Consider the following 21,210-nt stretch of genomic DNA (forward strand, 5'->3'; position numbering starts at 1 on the left):
ACAATGACAAAGCTGAATTATAGAAAGAATGGAGAACGGTGGAATATAAAAAAGCTAGGAAGATCTGAAGGAGCTAAGATGCAAAGAGCTTCAGTGAAAAACAAAGGACTTTATAATTGATCCTGGAGGATATAGTAACCACTGTAGCTTATTGAGTTGTGGAGGGGAGGCCGGTTGACACTGTCAGACCCATAGTTTACAAATATCACTTTGGTGGCTATAGAGGATACTTGAGTCAGGGAGAAAAATTAGAAAGTTATTGCAACAGTCCATTGATTTCAATTGTTTCCACTAAATCAGTACTTTACTCAGCCCTGTTGGAGGGCCTTTCCCCCTTTAAAGTTTGAATGTAATCCCCTGCACTTCATATCCTTTTCTGGGCTTTTCAACATACCTTGTTGCAAGACCTGGGAAGTCCATGGTTTACAATTAAATGGCTTGAAAGACTGTTATCCTGTTGCGTTTTAATCTACAAGCTTTCGTCTTGCCATCTCTAGTTTCTCTTTAGAAAGAGGATTCTTAGGGTGTATGAGGTATGGGTTAGCTTCAGCCTAGAAGTTTCTCTCTTTTTTGCTCCAGATCAGAGGTTTCCAAACTTATTTGGCCTACTGCCCCCTTTTAAAGAAAATTACTCAGCCCCACCCCCTTCCCAATCTACTTTCTTTAACCCTTTATTGGTTTTTTGAAATTTGTGTCATTTCCAAAAAAAAGATAATTTTTTTAAAAATGACATCTTAAATTTAACAATTTATTGTAAATTTGTGTTTTTTTGCTGCATTGAAATTTTGATGATGCAATATTGTGTCATGTAACCATATAGTATTGTATTATAAGCAAGTCATTACATGCACATAGTCTTTCTGATGCATTCTGGACTTCCCAACAGTGATCCACACAATTGCCTGCCCACACTTCCTTGTTAAGACCTGTGGGCAGACTTGACCACTGATCAGTTATAACTTGCATTTTGTGTGCTTATTTGGACAATACTGTAATCACTATGACTTTAAGTCTTACACAATAGATGAAACATATACAGATGGTTTTTCAAAATTTTCTTATCTTCTCTTCTTTCATTTTGCTTCCACTGCCCCCTTATTTTTATTCAATGCCCCCCAACTGTACCCAAGGTTACTACTGCCCCCCCATCATTCCAGTGCCCCCAGGGGTATCCCCCACTTTGGGAATGTCTACTCCAGATCAATGAGATATGCTTAGAAAATAAGAGTCCATATGCTCCTCCATCGGGAAAAGGGTGGGAAATGTGACTGATGGCTCAAGTTCCCTGAGCTTCAATCCATTCTCAGTGCTTACTCCTTAACAGAGAAGCGGAGCTTGTTGGTGAAGGAACTGCAGGGCCTGACAATGACCCAGAGGAATCACATGCTGCGGGACATGCCCGTGAGCCTGGCTGAGAAACGCTGCCTCCGGTTAGTATGCTCCCCTGGCCTCAACCCTGACCCAAGTTCTTCATTTAACCTCCTTCTTCCCCAGTCACCCAGGAATAGAGAACTCCTAGGTATGTGAGAGTGATTCACTGAGCAGGGCTGGAGCCTACCCAACTGGAAGGAATTGCTACCATCTCCACCCCCTGACCACCCTTGAAGTACTGATGGCCTTCTTCTGCTTTTAAGACAGGACACCTGTATCCAGAGGGGAAGACAGAGGCACCAGCAGGGCAGCCAGACCCAGTTGTACTGCTGTAGTCGCCTCAAGTATCATTGTATCATAGTAAGTACTGTTTTGTGTGTTGTCTTCTTCCCCTCACTCCTTTTTTCTTCTCTTGTGCCTGCTCCATGTTAAAGTCACCTTGTTCCCCAGACCTTTGAGGGAGAGCAAAAGGGAGAGGAAGAACTAGTGGAAAACCCAATCAGAATGGCTAATATGACAAAAAAGGGAAAATGATAAATGTTGGAGGGGATGTGGGAAAAGTCGGACACTATTGTACTGTTTGTGGAGTTGCAGACTGATCCAACCATTCTGGAGAGCAATTTGGAAGTACACCCAAAGGACTATAAAACTGTATATCCTTTGATCCAGCAATATCACTGCTAGGTGTATGTCCCAAAGATATATAAAAAAAAAAAGGGAAAAGGACCTATTTGTATAAAAATATTTATAGCAGCTCTTTTTGTGGTGGTTAAGACTTGGAAATCAAAGGGATGATCATCAGTTGGGGAATGGCTAAACAAGCTGCGATGTATGGTTGTGGTGGAATATTAATGTGCTATAAGAAATGATGAGCATGCAAATTTTAGAAAAACCTGGAAAGATTTACATGAACTGATGCAAAGTGAAGTGAGCAAAACCAGTAGAATATTGTACACAGTAATGGCAATACTGTACCATAGTAAACTGAATGACTTAGATGTTCTCAGCAATACAATGATGCAAGAAAATCCCAAAGTACTAATGACAAAGCATGCTGTCCACCTCCAGGGAAAGAACCAATATTGTCTGAATACAAACTGAGGCGTGCTATTTTAAAAAAAGAAAGAAAGAAAGAAAGACAAAGAAAAACCAATTAGAAGACCCAGGTTTGACTATTTGGTATATATAATCTTGGACAATTCACTTAAGATCTCTGAACCTCAGTTTTCCCATCTGTGAAATAGAAATACAATACTTGTCTTATCAGTTTCATTTGCTTGTTGTGGGGAAGGCTGCATTATAAACCCTAAGGGACCGTATATTTGTGGGCTATTACTATTACTCAACTCAACACCAATTGATAATAAATGTTCGTTGCATGGAATTGAAATGATTCTTGGGATCTAAGTGCTAACAATTCTTTTTAATTTATTTTTATTTTTTTAGACACACCTCTCCATCAGCAAGCATTTATTTATTTGTTTATTTATTTGCTGCAGCTGTTATGCTAAGTGCTAGGGATACAAAGAAAGGCAAAAACATAGCCCCTGACCTCCAAGATGTCACATTCTAATGTAAGAAACAACATGCAAATAATTAGGTCCATATAAGATATATGTGGAGTAGATGAAGGTAATCTGAAAGAAAAAGTCATTAATAACTTGGGGGAACAGGAAAGGTCTTCTGCAGATGGTAGGATTTAAATGGAGTCTTTCAGGAAGTCAGGGAAACGATATGGAAGTGAGGAGGGAGTACATTCTAGGCAGGGGGTAACAAACAGTCAGTTCAAAAGCACAGAGATAGATTGGAGATGGGAGTGTAGTGTGGGAGGAAGCACAAGCAGGTCAGTAGGCCAGGGTAGCTGAATTGTAGAGTACTCAGAAGGCAGTCATGTAAGAAGTCTGGAAAAGGCCAGGATGTGAAGAATTTTTTTTCTGACATTAGTTTTTAAAAAATATTTTGGGTTCTAAATTCTCTCCCTCTCTCCCTCCCCACTCCCCCTCCTTGAGAAAGCAAGCAATTTGATATAGATTATACATGTGCAGTCGTGTAAAACATTTCCATATTAGCCATATTGCAAATGAAAATGCAGACCAAAAAAACAAGAATAGTAAAGAAAGTTAAAAAAAAAGTATGTTTCAATTTGTATAAAGATTCCAGCAATTCCTTCTCTGGAAGTGGATAGCATTTTAAAAAATTATTTAATATTTTATTTTTCCCCCAATTACATGTAAAAATAATTTTTAGCATTTGTTTTTAAAAATTTTGAATTCCAAATTCTCTCTCTCCCTCCCTCCCTGCCTTCTTCCCTCATTGAGAAGGCAAGCAATTTAATATAGGTTATAAGTGTAGAGTCATGCAAAACATTTCCATATTAGTCATGTTATGGAAAAAAAACACAGACTGCCCCCCCTAAAAACAAACCCAAGAAAAATAAAGTAAAAAAAAAAGTATGCTTTTATCTGCATTCAGACTCCATTAGTTCTTTCTCTGAGGGTAGATAGCATTTTTCATGATAAATCTTTCAGGAATTGTCTCGGATCATTGTATTTCTGAGAATAACTGTTATTTACAGTTGACCATTGTATAATATTGCTGTTATTGTGTACAGTGTTCTCCTGGTTCTGCTCAAGTTACTTTTTATCAGTTCATGTAAGTTTTCCCAGGTTTTTCTTAAAGCATTCTGCTCATCATTTCTTATAGCAAAATGGTATTCCATCACAATCATATACTACAACTTGTTCAGTCATTCCCTAAATGATGGACATTCCCTCAATTTCCAATTCTGTGCCACGAGAAAAGAGCTAGTATAAATTGTTTTGTACATATAAGTCCTTTTTTTTTTTTTAATTCTTTGGGATACAGACCTAGTAGGGGTCAAAGAGTATGCATAGTTTTATAGCCTTTTAGGCATAGTTCTAAATTGCTCTCCAGAATGGTTGGATCAGTTCAGAGCTCCACCAACAGTGCATTGGTGTCACAGTTTTTCAACAACCCCTCCAACATTTGTCATTTTCCATTTCTATCATATTAGCTAATCTGATAGGTGGTTCCTCAGAGTTGCTTTAATTCTCATTTTTCTGATCAATAGTGATTTAGAGCATTTTTTTGTATGACTATAGATTTGATTTCTTCTTCTAAAAACTGCCTGTTCATGTCCTTTGACTATCAATTGAGGAATTATTCATATTTTTACAAATTTGACTCTGTTCTCTACACATTTGATATATGAGGCCTTTATCAGAGAAACATGATGTAAAATTCCCCCCCCCCCCCCAGTTTCCTGCTTTCCTTCTAATCTTGGCTGCATTGGTTTTGTTTGTGCAAAAACTTTTTAATTAAATGTAATCAAAATTACCTATTTTACATCCTGTAATGCTCTCGATCTCATAAATTCTTCCATTATCCATAAATCTAACAGGTAAAATATTCTATGTTCTCCTAATTTGCTTATGATATCACCTTTTATGTCTAACTCATGTATCCATTTTGATCTTTTCTTGATATACAGTGTGAGATGTTGGTATCTACCTAGTTTCTGCTAAACTGCTTTCAGTTTTCTCAGCAATTTTTGTCAGATAGTGAGTTCTTGTCCCAAAAGTTTGAGTCCATGTGTTTATCAAACACTAGATTATTATGATTGTTTACTACTGTGTATTATGTCCCCAATTTGTTCCACTGATCCACCACTTTATTTCTTAGCCAGTACCAGATCATTTTCATGATTAAAGCTTTGTAATACAGCTTGAAATCTGGTACTGCTAGACCACCTTTCTTTACATTTTTTTTCATTAATTCCCTTGATATTCTTGATCTTTTGTTCTTCCAGATGAATTTTGTTATTATTTTTTCTAGCTCTATAAAACGATTTTTTGGTAGTTTGATTTGTATAGCATTGAATAAGTAAATTGATTTAGGTAGAATTGTCATTTTTTTTTATGTTGCTTGGCCTACCCTTAAGCAATTTATATTTTTCCAGTTGTTTAGATATGACTTATTTGTGTGAAAAGGGTTTTGTAATTGTGTTCATATAGTTCCTGGATTTTCTTGGTAGGTAGTCTCCCAAATATTTTATATTATCTACAGTCAAGTGGAATTTCTCTTTCCATCTCTTCCTGCTGGACTTTGTTGGTTATATATAGAAATGCTGATGATTTGTGTAGGTTTATTTTATATCCTGCGACTTTGCTAAAGTTGTTATTTCAACTAGTTTTTTAGTTGTTTTTCTAAGATTCTCTAAGTATATCATCATATCATCTGAAAAGAGTGATGATTTTGTTTCTTTATTACCTATTTTAATTCTTTAATTTCTTTTCCTACTCTTATTGTTATCGCTAGCATTTCTAGTACAATATTGAATAATAGTGGTGAAAATGGGCATCCTTGCTTCACCTCTATCTCATTGGGAAGGCTTCTAGTTTATCTCCGTTACAGATAATGCTTATGGATGGTTTTAGATATATACTACTTGTCATTTTTTTTTAAAAAGCTCCATTTATTCCTATGCTTTCTAGTGTTTTTCATAGGAATGAGTATTGTATTTTTGTCAAAAGTTTTTTCTGCATCTATTGAAATAATAAACTGATTTCTCTTGGTTTTGTTATTGATACGTTCAATATCTGATAGTTCGCCTAATATTAAACAAGCCCTGCATTCCTGGTCATAGTTTGCGATCTTTGTGATATATTGCTGTAATCTCCCTGCTAGAATTTTATTTAAATTTTTTTCATCAATATTCATTAAGGAATTTGTCTGTAGTTTTCTTTCTCTGTTTTTGCTCTTCCAGGCTTAGGTATCAGCACCATAGTTGTGTTGTAGGAGGAATTTAGGACTCTTTCTTTACCTGTTTTTCCAAATAATTTATATAGTATCATAATTTTTTTTAAATATTTGGTAGAATTCACTTGTGAATCCATTTGGTCCTGGGGTTGTTTTCTTAGGGAGCTCATTGATGGCTTGTTCAATTCCTTTTTCTAAGATAGGGTTATTTAAGTATTCTACTTCCTCTTCTGTTAACCTGAGCAATTTATATTTTTGTAAGTATCCATTTCACTAAGATTTTTAGATCGATTGGCATACAATTGGGCAAAATAGCTCCAAATAATTGCTTTAATTTCATCTTTATTGGTGGTGAATTCACCCTTTTCATTTTTGATACTGGTAATTTGGTTTTTCTTTTTAAAAATCAAATTAACCAATGATTTATCTATATATTTTTTCTTCGTAAAACCATCTCCTAGTTTTATTTATTAGTTCAATGGCTTTCTTACTTTCAGTTTTACTACTCTCTCCTTTGTTTTTCAGGTTTTTCAATTTGATATTTAATTGGAGATTTTAAATTTGTTTTTCTTTCTAGTTTTTTCTTTTAGTTGCATGTCTGATTCATTGATCCTCTATTTTATTGATGTAAGCATCTAGAGATATACATTTTCACCTAAGTACTGCTTTGGCTGTATCCAATACATTTTAGTATGTTGTCTCATTGTCATCCCCTTACTGAAACTGTTCATTGTTTCTGTGATTTGTTCTTTGATCCACTCACTCTTTAGGATTAGATTATTTAGTTTCCAGTTAATTTTTAACCTATATTTCCACAGCCCTTTATTGAATGTAAGGAAGGGTATGATCACTGCTCTTCTGGCCTATGCTCTGGTCTGTGAGCAGCCACAAGTATTCTTTTCTGCCCTGGAACTGTGACCAGGGTCCCCACTCCTGCTAGTGCTCCTCAGCCTGGGACTGTCACCCAGAACCAAGTGTGGCCAATATAACAGAGTCCTGCACCCAGTGTCAGCAGAGTGACCCCTGTAATCTTTTTCTGGCCCCCTGGGCTGAGAGCTCAGGAAGCCCACTCTGCTGATGCGCTTGCCCCCAAGGTGTGCTGCTGGCTTGGGGCCTGTACTAGCTGTGGTCCACCCTCACTCTGCTGACTGTCTAATTTGTCCTAGACTGGAAAGTTGTTTCTCCCTGGCCTTTTGCTGGTTCTTCCACTTGTTTCAAGGCATCATTTTAAAGTTGTTTGGAGGGGAGTCTGGGAGAGCTTGGGTGAATCCCTGCCTTTTGCCATCTTGGCTCTGCCTCCCACGCTAGTAGTTCTGAATAGAAAAAATGCAGCTTCTCACTGAGGTTATACCAGACCCTTGACTCCACCCAGGCTAATCTCTTCTAGGTGGCTTTCTATGACGAAGATAGTCCCATGACCTCTTTTACCTTGTACCACCTCCTCTCTTTCTTTGAGAGAGTCTAGGACAGTTGGTACCTTTTTAAAGCCATTTAGAAAGGGGAAACAGTGATGAATCTGTTTTAAATGAGACAGCTGAAGCCCAGAGTAGTTAAGAGATTGACAGCAAGTCAGTTGTGGGGCTGGGCCTGGATCTCTGGTCTTCTGATTCTCAAGGTCTGAGCTTTTCCCTAAGATAGTTCTGCCTACAAGTCCTTTAATGGACTTTCCCTAGCCTGTCTCCATAGAGTGGATCTAGAGGTATGACTCTAGTGCCCTACCTAGTGGCATGCTGAAGTCAGGTTCAAATCTATCCTCAGATGCTTACTTGTTGAGTGTCCTTAGCCAAGTCACTTAACCTCTGTCTGCCTCAGTTTCCTATTATGTAAAATGAGGATAATAATAAAATAAAAATAAAATAGAATAAATACATAAAAAATAAAATGAGGATAATAACCCCTATCTCCCAGGGTTGTTGTGAGGATTAAGTAAGATCATATTTCTAAAGCACTTTGCAAACCTTTAAGTCCTAATGACAATCATTATTTATTATCATTATTATTATTGACACTATTCTTGTTCCCACAGGCTTTCCGCAGCTTGTGGTATGGACTTCTCTCTGGTCTGCATGCCCTGAAACCCTGGCGTGGCCACCTGAAGCAAATTAGTGGCCAGTTTGGCTCCAGTGTCCTCTCCTACTTCCTCTTCCTCAAGACCTTGGTCTCCTTCAATGTCCTGCTCCTCCTCCTGCTGCTGCCCTTCATTGTGGCCGTACAGGTGGCCTTTCCCCCAACTTCAGAGTCCCCTGTTTCCCAGTCGTTCACAGGCCTGGAACTCTTCACTGGTGGGGTGAGTATAGGGAACCAAGTTGGTTAGTACTAAGCCTTTTGTTGAACATAAGACCTTTTCCTCCGCCCCCAGGAGTGGGATTGTCTTTCTGACTCTCTTCCCTCTCTCTCTTCTTTGTCCGTGGGTACTTCTTCATTTTCTTTGCCCAGCCCTTTCCTAACCAGGGCTTTGTGGGATCTGCTTTGACAGTGACTTGGGAATACAGTCGGTATAAGAAGCTTAGCCTTACTTTGCCGACTGATGCTAAAAATGGCCACAAACACACACACACGTATGAGGAAAAAAGCCTCTCCTTTCCCCATGTACCCATTGGGCTATATGTACGGGGTCATCTTTTCCCCTTCTGTGGGGGAAAGTATTTTTTATTCTATTTCACTCCCTTACAAATGTTGAGATTAGGGGACTGGACTTGGACTCTGTGTGTTTAGAAAGTGGTACATATGTAAAAAGATAAATGGATTTTGATAGCTTTTTGATAGCTCAGCATGAATATACTTAATCTTAGCCATTAGTCAACCATGTGATGCGATAGCTATAGAGTATGATGTGATGAAATTGATGCAGCGCGTCCAGAACAAAGAGGCAGTGAGTAGTCCAATGGTCAGACTCTATCTGGAGGGCTTCTTCTGTTCTGCGCGCCACATTACAGGCAGGATATTGACAAACTAGGTGGCATCCATGGGAGGGCCAACCAGGGGGGCAAGAGGACTTAGAACCATGCTGTAAGAGGATTTTTTGGAAAGAACTGCTTGGCTTGGAGGAGAGGGGACTTAAGGAGAGATTAAGGATTCTTCTCCTTGAAATATCTGAATTGGATCAAGGATCCAATTCTTTCTGCGTAGTCCCAAAAGGCAGGGCTAGGAGAAGTAGGTAGGAGTGACATGTAGATAAATCCCTGCTCATAACGAGGAACTTCCTAACAATCTAACTGTCTAAAAGAAGGATGGACTCCACAGGGAGGTTGTCCAGGATGTTAATGAAGGATTTCTTTTTTGGATAGGGCTGAACTATATGACCCCTGAGCTACCTTCCCACTGTGAAACATAGGATTTTGTTTTCTCATTTGTATTCTTCTAGTGGACCTAACTTTGTCTAAGTCTATGGGTCTTTCCTTTTTTATTTTTTAATTTGCCCCTCAGGTCTGTGTTTCTGCTCACTACTATCTTTTCCTTCTTCTGCTTCCCCACTCAGTTTGGTTACAGATGGGATGGGTGGAATAGGGCAGCGAAGGGTGCACTGACTTTCCTTCTGAGCTATCTTACCCCTGTTTTTGCAGGGCCGATTCACCCACACAGTGATGTACTATGGTTACTACAGTAACTTCACCTTGAACCAGCCATGCTCCTCCCATCAGAACAGTGACCACTGCCCTCCAGGGGCAGTCCATCTGCCGTATAACATGCCCCTGGCTTACCTCTTTACCGTTGGTATTTCCTTCTTTATCACCTGCATCACCCTCGTATACAGGTAAGGAAAGACTCTTCCTGCTCCCTCAGGGGAGCCTCTCCCCCAACATCAGTATCTTGTCTTGTCAACCCTCCTTCACTTTTATACAATTTACTCCAAAATTGTCTTCTCTTCTGCTTCACCTCCCTGACCTCTCTTCCTCCTTTTGACAGAATTACAGAATGTAAGAAGAGTAAGGATCCTCAGAGGTTATCTAGTCCAAGCTTTATCTGAAAGAACCTCCTCTACAAACACACCAGAATAGTGTTCTTTAGACTTGGCAGTGAGGTGTCACAGTGGACAGAGTGCCAGGCCTGGAGTCAGGAAGACCTGAGTTCAAATCCAGCCTCAGACACTTAGTAGCTGTGTGACCCTGGGCAAACCACTTAACCACTGTTTGTCTTAGTTTCCTTATCTATAAAATGAGCTGGAGAAGGAAATGGCAAACTACTCCAGAGTCTCTGCCAAAGAAAATACCAAATGGGGTCATGAAGAGTTGGATACAACTGAAAATGAGTGAACAATAAACAAATTTTACTTGATGACCTCTGAGATGGGAGAACCCACAACTCCCAAGGCAGCCTGTTTAACTTTTGGATAGTTTTTTTTAAGCAATCAGGGTTAGGTGACTCGCCCAGGGTCACACAGCTAGTTAAGTGTCTGAGGCCAGATTTGAACTCGGGTCCTCCTGGCTCCAGGGCCCGTGCTCTATCCATTGCACCACCTTGCTCCCCAGTTTTAATTGTTAGGAAATCTTTCTTTATGTCAATTGCAAGCCTACTTCAGTTTATCTACCTGCTCCTCATAGTTCTGCCTTGTGGAGCCAAGGAGAAGTGTCTAATCCTGTTTCTACAAGACAGCCAGCTCTTTATACAATCAAAGACAAATCCAGACTTCCCCCCTCGGTCTCTTGTTCCGCCTCCCCCCCCATCTTCCTCTCTCTGGCTCCTCTCACTCTGCCTCACCTCCACATCTCCTCCTTTCCCCAGCATGTCTCACTCCTTTGGGAAAAGCTACCAGGTGGGCAGTACCCTTGGAGTCCATGCCCTCACTGTCTTCTGCTCCTGGGACTACCGGGTAACCCAAAAATGGGCTTCCCGTTTACAGCATGACAACATTAGGACACAGTTGAAGGTGAGTGGGGCCCAGGGATTACTGGGATCAGTCATTTCTCTTATTACAAAATACCCCCCATCTCTCCCACATGCACATTGTCCTACCCCACGACTCACTAATCCAAGCAACTTTCAAACTCTGCCTGAGATCTGATGCTGAAAACCAGACCAGAAGTAATAGTCTGGAACTGCCCAAAAGAAGGCTTTACTTTAGATAACAGGCTTAAGTTGGATATCTGGACAGATCTTTCAATGCATGGAGCCTAGATGCATTTGTGCTGGTTTTCCCTGTGTGTAGGCTGCCTCAGGCATTAAGTAGGAGAGTCTACACCTATCCTGATGGTTCCTGCTGGCAGGAATTCTATGTGTTGTGGAATATTACGTCCAGTTCTGTCATTTAGTCGCTTTCAACAATCGGAGTTCCCTTTGTGCACTGAACACTGTGAGAAGGATACAAAATGGGGAAAACACAATCTTGGCCTTCTGGGACTTTCCAGGCTGATTAGGGAGGTGGTACACCCACAGAGTAGGCCGAAGAGCCCAAAGATAAACACACACCGAAGGAGTATGGATTAGAGCTCTTGGAATGGCTTCCTAAAGATAGAGTGGGAGTGAAACTGAAGAGATGCTCCTCCCTCCCTTCTTCAAATAAGTGGGGGACCATGAATTTGGAAAGTTTCACTTGACATCAGTCTAGACTGACATGCTAGTTAGTTTTGTCGAATTGCTTATTTTCCTTTTTTTCTTTTTTTTTCAAGTTATGATTTGCTGGTCTTGAGGAAAATAATATACTCAAAAATAAAGGTACCAAAAACAGAAGAGTTTACAGAAGAGTAAACAAATCACTTTTCTTTTAATTCAAAAGCAAACAGATCTGTTGTAAATATTTTTGTTTAGATGAGACATCAGATCGTCCCCTCTGCCTTTGACCTATTTGCGGTATATCCCTAAGGATCACTGTGTCAAAGGGGATGCACATTTTAGTGACGTTTTGGGTACGATTCCAAATTATTTTCCAGAATGATTGGACCTTTGATGAGGTTTGAGGGGGGTTTCAGGGACCCCTCAAGGACTGAAGTATGGGAGAAGGTTGTCTGGAATGAATTCATGGACTCAATAATTCTTCAGGTCAATGTGGCAAAGATCTATCGTTATGCTATTACAGTGGGCAGAACTCCTTAAGGAACTCCTAGGCTCCTTAAGGAACTCACATCTTAACAAGAATGATGCTAAAGCTTATATAGGAAAAGTAGTGCATTATCTGGAAGATATGCTAATTAGGTGATAGCCTATAACTTTGGTCACTGGTGTCATTCACTACTGGAAACCAGGGGAGGGAGTTTCTCAGGGTGTACTTTTGGTCTACTACGTCTGTAGTGAGATAGCTTTGAGAGTTGACGTCTATAGCTTGACTTCTGGATTGAATATGATAACTGGAAATCAATACATGATAATTCTGTGGTTACAAAATAGTCTTGTTTTTGCAAGAGAATTTCTTCAGAGGTCAGCTTGTTATTGTGATGGGGGAAGATAGTTTATTTTACTGGGGAGCCTCTCATGAGTAATTGCAGGGAAAGGTAGTTTGTGTTACTTTGGGCCATTCATGAGTTATTGCTAGGCATAATGTCCTTGGGCTGGGAAGAAAACTGTCAGGGATAGTGTTTTGAGGCTAAGGGAGAAATGTGATTTTTAAAATTGGGGTCCAAGCAAAAGTACTCTAGCACCCCATCAAATTCACGACTTCATCTACAATCCATTTGTGTCTCCTTTTTCTCATGGCCCCTCCATCATGTACTGTTTTCTGTCTTTCATCATCTTTACCAACCTGATTGGTATGAGATGAAATCTCAAGAGTTGTTTTAATGTCAACATTTCTCTTATTATTACTAATTGGCAACATTCAAATGGTTGTCAATAGCTTACATTCATTTTTTTTTAATTGCCTATTCATACTGTTGGGAAAGATGTGGGGACTTTTTAATGCTAATTGAGGAAGGATATAAGGAAGGAAGGCATTCCAAGAGGTGGGCATGTAATTAAATAAGCAGCCCTTGTATGGGCAAGGTGAGAAGATTCAGCTAGTTGGAGAAGAGAAGCCTCGTTGAGGAATCATAGGATCACAGAGCTAGAGCTGGAAGGGACCCCAGAATTCCACCTCATCCAACCCCTCATTTTATAGATGAGGGGACCATGGACCAGGTGATGACATGACTTACCTAAGGTCACTCAGATAGTAAGCATCAGGCAGTCAGGATCTGACCCGAGGGTCTCTGACTCCATTTTGATGCTTCTCCTCCCCACCCCCTCACCCCCCCACCCCCACCTCCACCATTAGCTTCCTGAGAGAGGTAAGGTGTGGAGAATTGAGGGTTGGAGATGAAGTGGTGGTGGAGGGACTTTAAAAAGTGACCAAGCTGTTTTTTTAAAATGACAGAATGCTGGGAGTCATTGCAGGTTCTTGAGTACAACAGTGACATAAGGAAAAGATCCGGGTTTAAGTGGAAGGGTTTAAGCAGAAGTTCTGATGCTGAATTGCTATGTGACCTTGGACAAGTTACTTAACTTCTTTGAGATTTGTTTTCCTCTTCCATAAAATGGGGATATTAATTGTAATATCTGTCTCACAAGGTGATTGCCAGGAAAATGCTTTCTGAGAGTTGTTGAGGAAGATTAGTTGGAGCCTTAGAGTCAAGGAGACAAGCTAGGAGGTTCTTCTAGGAGCCTTCCAGGAATGAGGGGTGTGGAGCCAGGGCTCAATAGGTAGGGCTAAAGCAGTGGCTGTGGGAATGTCAGTCCTTAAGGGACTCTACCAACCAGCTGTGACCCTAGAATGGTTGTAGCTTCTTACGTTCCTGTCGCTTCCCACCTGTCCCTTCTCTCCTTGTTCTTCCATGCAGACACTGCCTTTCTGGGTCCTTGCTGTGGTGTGGGAGGGCCCTGGGCACTGACTGACCTGTGGTCCTCCTGGCAGGAGCTGTTGGCTGAGTGGCAGCTGAAGCAACGCCCAAAAAGCGTGTGTGGAAGACTGAGGCAGATGGTGGTGCTGTTCCTGGTGTGGCTGCTGTCCCTGGGTTCTGCCCTGGGCTGTGCCATTGCTGTCTACTCATTCTCAGAGTATATGCATGAAGTGAGACCTCCAACTTGGGGTTACTTTGATCCTGGGAGTGGGAGGGGGCTGGGAGTCAGGGCTGGAGCTACCTGGTAAAGACTGCTCCAGAGGGCCTCCATCTCAAGGGTTTCCTCCTCCTCTTTGTGGTCCCTTCTGTTTCATATCTTAGACTGTCCTTTCCTCTGCCCTGAGAGCCTGAACCTTGGACTATGGGCCCAGCATCAGCACATGACTGTTACTCATGGCGTCGTTAGCACCCTTCCACTCCTCCCTCTGTGGACCTCATCCCTTTCTTTTCCCTTTCTTTCTCTTCGGTCTTCTCTGAGATAATTTGTCAAGGGCTTTGCAAACCTTAACGCATTAGATAACTGTTAGTTATTATTTCCTGTCTTTCTCCTTCTCCCTGGTTTTTCTCTCCTACCTAGGCCTTTAGTGTCAACGGGATTTTGGGTAATTAGTTCATAGCTTGCAGATGTTTGGGAATTTTTTTGGAGGGGGGAAGGCAAGGCAATTTGAGTAAAGTGATTTGCCCAAGGTCACACAGCTAATAAGTGTCAAGTGTCTGAGGCCAAATTTGAACTCAGGTCCTCCTGACTCCAGGTCCAGTGCTCCATTCACTGCGCCACCTAGCTGCTCCTGCTTATAGATGTTTTTTGAAGGGAGGACAGGATCTTGAGTGCCCATCTCTTTGATCCACCCCCAACCCTGTAGACTTTTTACCTCAATGTACCTCCCTCTCCAAGGCTCAGCCTAGTGATTTACTCTGCCAGAAAAATGCCTCACATGCCCCAGGGTTAACCTGACCTTACCTCCTCTAGGTGAGTGAGCTTGTTCCCTTATCATTCCACCCATAGAACCATGAGATTAGGACCAGTACGATCAGTGAGAAACTCCAGGAAGCCCATCTGCTGGCTCTGCCCCTCGTGGTCTGTATCATCAACTTGGTGGTTCCCTATCTCTACAATGTCCTAGCCCTCTGCGAGCAAAACGATTCTCCCGTTCTGGAGGTGTATGTGGCCATTTGCAGGTAGGGCAGGGCTATCTTCTCCCATTGCCACCCTTTGAGGGTCTGACTGATTTGCCTGCCAAATACTCCCCCACCCACAGCATCCCTCATTCATTCTACCCCTTTTCTCAGGAACCTGATTCTTAAAATGGTTATTCTGGGACTTCTCTGTTATCACTGGATGGGCCGCAAGGTTAGATCACTGGAAGACCAGGTAAGGGGGCCAAGAAAGACATTTCTTTTTCTTTTCTTTTAAGAATATTTTTCATTATTAAATTTTACTTTTAATTTATGCAATAAAACAAGCATTTCCATAACAGTATGATAAAAAACAGTGATTTACACATGAAACTACAAATCTCCTATGCACAACTTGCAATTCCTTGCAAATATACAATAAAATTATCATGTGAATTTCTTTTTCTTTCTCTTCCCCTCTCTTACCCCCTAGAGATGGCTACCATTAGACACACACACACACACACACACACACACACTATTCTATATATACTCATATATACTTCTATTTATCGGTTCTTCCTCTGGATGCAGATAGCATCTTTCTTCATATATCCTTTATAGTTAATTGGTAATTTATAGTAATCAAAATAACTTATTCATTTAAAGTCATTCTTAAAACAATATTGCTCTTAGCGTATACAATGTTCTCTTCGGTTTGCTCATTCACTCTTCATTATGTTGCTCAGGTCTTTCTAGGTTTTTCTAAAATTATTGAGCTCGTCACTTCTTACATTTTTTTTAAGAAAAATATTTCTGGGAGCCAAGAGGGCACACAGTCTGCATGCTGTGCCTCGTACATAGGCACATCACGTTTGCTGAGTTGAATTGAATATGGTGGGCATCATAAGGGATATTGATTGAGACCTGTTTGTTTTTAGAACATTTCTCACCACTTCCCCTTCTCCCCACCCCCCCCAAAAAGAATTAGGAAGATATTAGCTGTACTCAGACATGGGGGTGAGCAAAGTATCCCTGTCCCTGAGGTGACTTTTATTTCATCATGGAGGCAGTTGGAAAGTCTAGGAGTCAGAAGGATTGGGTTTGAGTTATGGTCCCAGTCATGACTTTGGACAAGTAATTTCCCTGCTCTGAGACTGTTTCTTTATCAACAAAGAGTGGAGTAAGAGAATGTTAGTCTCGTAGGGCTGGAAGAGAGCTCAGAGACCCATCGGCTGACTAATACTCTTTGCAGAAGTATCACTATCTCTTACAGTAGTGGTGAGAATTAAATAAAATAAATAATAAGTGAAATAAAATAACCTGTAAGGAAGTGCTTTGTAAACACAAAGCCTACAAGTGAAAGTACCGTTAAAGAATTCTTTTGATCATTATCAGTGCTGGGAGACGTTTGTGGGGCAGGAGCTCTATCGCTTCATGGTGATGGACTTCATCTTCACGCTGGTGGACACCCTCTTTGGGGAGCTGGTCTGGAGGTAAGAGAGACAGCAGAAGCATAGAGTTAAATCTGGGATGGACTTGGAGGGACCATTTGGTGCCTCCCTCTCCCCTCCCATTTCTTGCCCTTAGGTTTCTCTCCCCATTTCTGCCTTCTCCAACATAGTGATTTTGGAAAGCTCTTACTTAGCACAAACCAGCATGACATAGAAGATAAGAGTGCTGGATTGGAGTCCAGAAGACCCAGACTCTAAGTCTTGGCTCTGATACTCAATTATGTGGCCCTTGGTCTGTCACTTAACCTTTCCCAGACTCAGTTTCTTCAATTATAAGATGGAGATAAGAGTAGCACCTACCTCATAAGGTTGTTGAAAAGATCAAAGAAGATAAAAAGGAGAGTTCTGCAAACCTTAAAGTGCTATGAAAGGGTTATTAGTATTAATATAGGTGAAGGGAAAAACAAAAAATTTTAAAAAGACTTTAAGCTCTATAGTACTCTCTTTGAGGAGTCTGTTGACTTACTCTGTAACCTCTGGCAAGACACTTAGCCTCTCTTTGTCCCCTTTCCTCCCATGTGCAAATGACTCATTCCCACATTAATTCAGTATAACAAATGCTGGCATTCTTCGTCTCAAAGTGACACGTGGTGAAAGATCATGGGTTTGTACAATTCCCAGTTCAGTGATCTTGCACAAACCCCATGCTCCCTGAAGATTATAGAATCATATTGCCACAGGAGCCTTTTAGAAATTAAGTCAAACTCCCTCATTTTACATGGGAGGCTACTGAGGTCCAAATAGGGAAGCTGACCTCCCCCATGGTCACACAGCTAATTAATTAGGATTAAACCCTAGTCAATATAATAACATCTGATGTTCTTATCTCTTCGAATGATGATAATAATAGCTAGCATTATGACACTGGGCAAGTCATTTAACCTCTGTCTCCCTCTACTTTCCATCTGTAAAAAGGGGTTGTTGTGAGAATAAAATGAGATTGTTATCCACAATGCAGTTTACAAACTTTAAAGTGCTTTGTAAGTGCTAGCTATTATAATTATTATATGGTGCTTACACAGCTATATGAATGCTAGCTTTGGTAACTATTCTTATCTTTAAGATTTGCAAAGCACATTTCAGACACAGTCTCATTTGGTCCTCACAACAACCCTGAGAGCTATGTGCTGTGATCATTCCCATGTTATAGATGAGGAAACTGAGGCAGAAGGCTGATTCCAGGTCCAGCAGTCTGACCACTGTGCCACCTAGCTGACAGAAACTCCTGGGACGTCTTTTACACATGTTGGTTAAATTAAGTTGTGCAGACCTCTCAGTCTTTCAGATTTTTGGACCTACCTAGTGAGAGAAGTGAGGGACATCTACATTTTTTTCTGCTCTCAAGGCCTGGATTATAGCCCCTCTGAGTGAATGGCTATTGGTTAGGCCATTGATCATTAGACAGCCACGTGCCTGTTTGAGCCTCACAATTACTGCTTCTGCCCTTTAGGCTCATTACAGAGAGACTGAAGCGAGATCGGAAACCAGAGTTTGATGTTGCTCGAAATGTGCTGGAGCTGATTTACGGGCAGACCCTGACCTGGTGAGTTCTCCCATCCAGACTTCCCCCACTGTGGTCCACCAAGCAGCTGCCTCACGGAGCTCCTTGGTTCTGAGGTGGAAGAGATGCTTTCTCTCCAAAGGTGTGCTGGGGCGTCCCACAGGTAGGGCGGCCTCCTCTTGGGCTCTTCAGTCCAAGGATGGGGACCATACACGTTCCCGTGCTCCCCTATGCGCTAAGGGGGAGACTCTGCAGTTTTCCATCTAGCCCTTGCCCAGTGTCCTTAGAGGCCAAGAGAAGAAGAGAGAGGCTTTTATTTGTTGTCCATTGTTGCCCCTATGAGGTGGGGTCAGATCCACCGCTAGGTGCAGTGAGGAGGCCTTGGGGTTATTTTTAAGGGTCTGGCCCAGGCCTGGATTCCATGCTTTCCCCTATGATGACCTGGATGTCAGGGAGGAGGGGATCTGTGGACATTCCCATTAATGAACAGAAGATCTGCTCTACAGCAAAGTCCGCCATAGGCCCTCGAGTGTGCTAAATGACTGCTCATATGAAAGGCCTCCCCTGACCCACAGGACTCCTGCTCCATGACCTCTTTAGACATGGGGCCTTCAGCTTTCTGACTCACAGGACAGGAGCTGGGGCCGGGGTGGGGGTGGGGCGGGGGCTGCAAGCAGACGTTTGTAGTTCTAGAATTGGAGGGGTCTTTCTCTTCTGCTTTTCTCCCTGCAGGTTGGGTGTTCTCTTCTCCCCTCTTCTCCCTGCTGTCCAGCTTCTCAAGCTCCTGTTCCTGTTCTATGTCAAGAAGGTAATGAGGCCCTGCTGCATAGACACTCAATAAACATTTATTAAGCACCTACTGTATGCCAGGCACTGTGCCAAATGCGGGAGATAGAGGCAAAAGACAGTCCTTTCCCTCAAGGAGCTTACAATCCAACATTAACCCTGGAGGAAGGAATTGTAGTTTCAGGAATTATCTTCTGGCTGGGATTGTGGGCTGATCTGTATCTACACAGCAAGCAAGGCTCACTTATAAAACGGATTCAACACCTACTTTTCAGGGTTACTTTGAGGAAAAGAGGTTAGATACAGAACAACTTTGTTCTGTAAAATTTGGATTCAGTCAAAAGGCCACACTTAAGGATTTAGAAGGCCACGTGTGGCCTTAAGACTGCAGGTTCCCCCCCTCCCTCCTCCTTAAACCTCAAAGAAATGTAGAAGTGTGTATGTTGTTATTGTGGGGTGTGTACTTGACTCTGACCCTTTTCAAGACACTTCAGTTTCTGCTCGTGTCCTAGCTCTAAATTGTTTCTGGGGAGCCATCCTCTTTCTATTTGGAAACTTGCTGGAGCATAGGATCACCTGCCCCCACCTTCTGCTTCCCTTATGTATCTGCTTTTCCTTAAACAATCTTCCTTCTTTATCCCCTATTTTCCCCAGCCCTCCTGTCTCTCCAAAGCCCTTTGGACTCTATTGGTCTGCCTGTACACTTTCCTCCCTCCTTCCCCAGATTTCTAGACCTGAACGATGGAGAGAGAGAGAGAGAGAGAAAGAGAGAGAGAGAGAGAGAGAGAGAGAGAGAGAGAGGGGAACTATGGAAAGCAATCTATTTTTTCTTTTCTAGATCAGTCTGATGGCAAATTGCCAGGCACCTAGGAAACCCTGGAGAGCTTCGCATATGACCACTATTTTCATCACTCTCCTCTGCTTCCCCTCCTTCTTGGGGGCAGCCATATTCCTCTCCTATGCTATCTGGCAGTAAGTTGACATTTCTGGGAGGGTTGGCTTTGGGATTTGTTAATTTGCTTTGTCTTGCTGCCAGTTTCTCTTAGGATATAGGGATAGGACTGGATGGTGAGACCAGAGTGAGAGTGAGGAAGACATTTCAATTGAGTGTCTGTGAAGGGCCATACAGGGGTGGGGAACCTGCAGCCTCAAGGCCATGCGTGGCTCTCTAGGTCCTCAAGTGTGGCCCTTTGATGGAATCACTGGGTTGCACTTGAGGACCTTGAGGACCACATGTGGCCTTGAGACAGCAGGTTCCCCACCCCTGGGCCAACTCTTCCAAGTTGGAAGTGATGAAGAATAGAGCTAGGAGCTGGGAGGGAGGCATCTGGCCTTTGCATTATTTTAGGGTCTGAGGATAACTCTGTAAGGTTCACATTGCTTATGTAATCTCTCCTCCCCAGAGTGAGGCCTTCCAGGACTTGTGGCCCCTTCCGGACCTTGGACACCATGTATGAGGCTGGCAAAGTCTGGATTCGTCACCTGGAGGAGTCCAGTCCCAGTGTTGTTTGGTTTACCTGGATCCACCAGTATCTGGTGGAAAATACCTTTTTTATTTTCCTGTTATCAGCTGTGCTTCTGTGAGTAGAAAGGGCTGTAGGTGGGGAGGGAGTTGGGAAATGATCCTCTGACCTCCTCTATTTTCTCTGAAACAATTCCACACCCTCAGATTATGGTTCATAGGTTCCCCCCACTGCCATCTTCTTGATCCCAGATTATCCTGTCCATCCATCTTGTATATTGTGAGCGAAGGGTCAGTCATATAAATACGCATGACTCAGGACCTGTTACTAGATCATAGAATTAAAAAGTCTCTCAGAGGCCATCTAGTCTGTACTTCGATAGAGATCCCCTCCAACATCCTGACAAATGGTCGTCTGGCCTCTGTCTGAAGATAGGTAATTGTGCCACTTCTCTTCCCCATCTGGTTCTTGGTTTCTTGTTTGTAAAACGAGTACGTGAGACTAAATGGTTGTAAGAGCCTGTCTAGTATCCCATCTCCTCTCCCTATTAAAAGAGATGGAAGGCAAGGCATTCCATCTGTATTCCTGGAAACGATACAAATGATCTGTCCCCCTGTGCCCCCTACATAGCACCTGTTACAGGGCCCTGCTCACTAAGAGTCATTGCCCCTATTTATGGGAATGGTGCATCATTGACTCATTAGGCTAACCTTTATGTTAGGTCCTATTTATCATGATATTATGGTTTACACATGTGTGCACATACCACATACACATGTGTGCACACCCCATACACACACGTACATATGCCACATGCACATACACACCACATGCACATGTGTACATACATACCTCAAACACTGCACATACACCAC

The 21,210-nt window shown here is 42.0% G+C and overlaps 1 protein-coding gene across 4 annotated transcripts in view; it reads left to right on the top strand.

Moving 5' to 3' along the window:
* TMC6 (transmembrane channel like 6) overlaps window positions 1–21,210 on the top strand; it is a 40,017-nt gene that overhangs the window by 3,758 nt on the left and 15,049 nt on the right. For 3 of the 4 annotated variants that reach the window (XR_005010218.1, XM_036756072.1, XM_036756071.1), the window contains exons 5-17: window positions 1,325–1,430; window positions 1,635–1,731; window positions 8,177–8,437; window positions 9,714–9,904; window positions 10,873–11,017; window positions 13,970–14,125; window positions 14,962–15,134; window positions 15,246–15,327; window positions 16,470–16,567; window positions 18,036–18,128; window positions 18,819–18,894; window positions 19,711–19,844; window positions 20,276–20,452. Coding sequence is in view for 3 of the 4 variants with exons in the window: in XM_036756072.1 (XP_036611967.1) it covers window positions 1,325–1,430; window positions 1,635–1,731; window positions 8,177–8,437; window positions 9,714–9,904; window positions 10,873–11,017; window positions 13,970–14,125; window positions 14,962–15,134; window positions 15,246–15,327; window positions 16,470–16,567; window positions 18,036–18,128; window positions 18,819–18,894; window positions 19,711–19,844; window positions 20,276–20,452 (1,789 nt within the window). In the remaining variant the exon portion in view is untranslated. The remainder of the gene's footprint in view (window positions 1–1,324; window positions 1,431–1,634; window positions 1,732–8,176; window positions 8,438–9,713; window positions 9,905–10,872; window positions 11,018–13,969; window positions 14,126–14,961; window positions 15,135–15,245; window positions 15,328–16,469; window positions 16,568–18,035; window positions 18,129–18,818; window positions 18,895–19,710; window positions 19,845–20,275; window positions 20,453–21,210) is intronic. The other variant, XM_036756073.1, reaches the window with a different exon arrangement.

This window comes from Trichosurus vulpecula, chromosome 4, assembly GCF_011100635.1.
Source record: "Trichosurus vulpecula isolate mTriVul1 chromosome 4, mTriVul1.pri, whole genome shotgun sequence".
In the NCBI taxonomy this organism is placed as follows: domain Eukaryota; kingdom Metazoa; phylum Chordata; class Mammalia; order Diprotodontia; family Phalangeridae; genus Trichosurus; species Trichosurus vulpecula.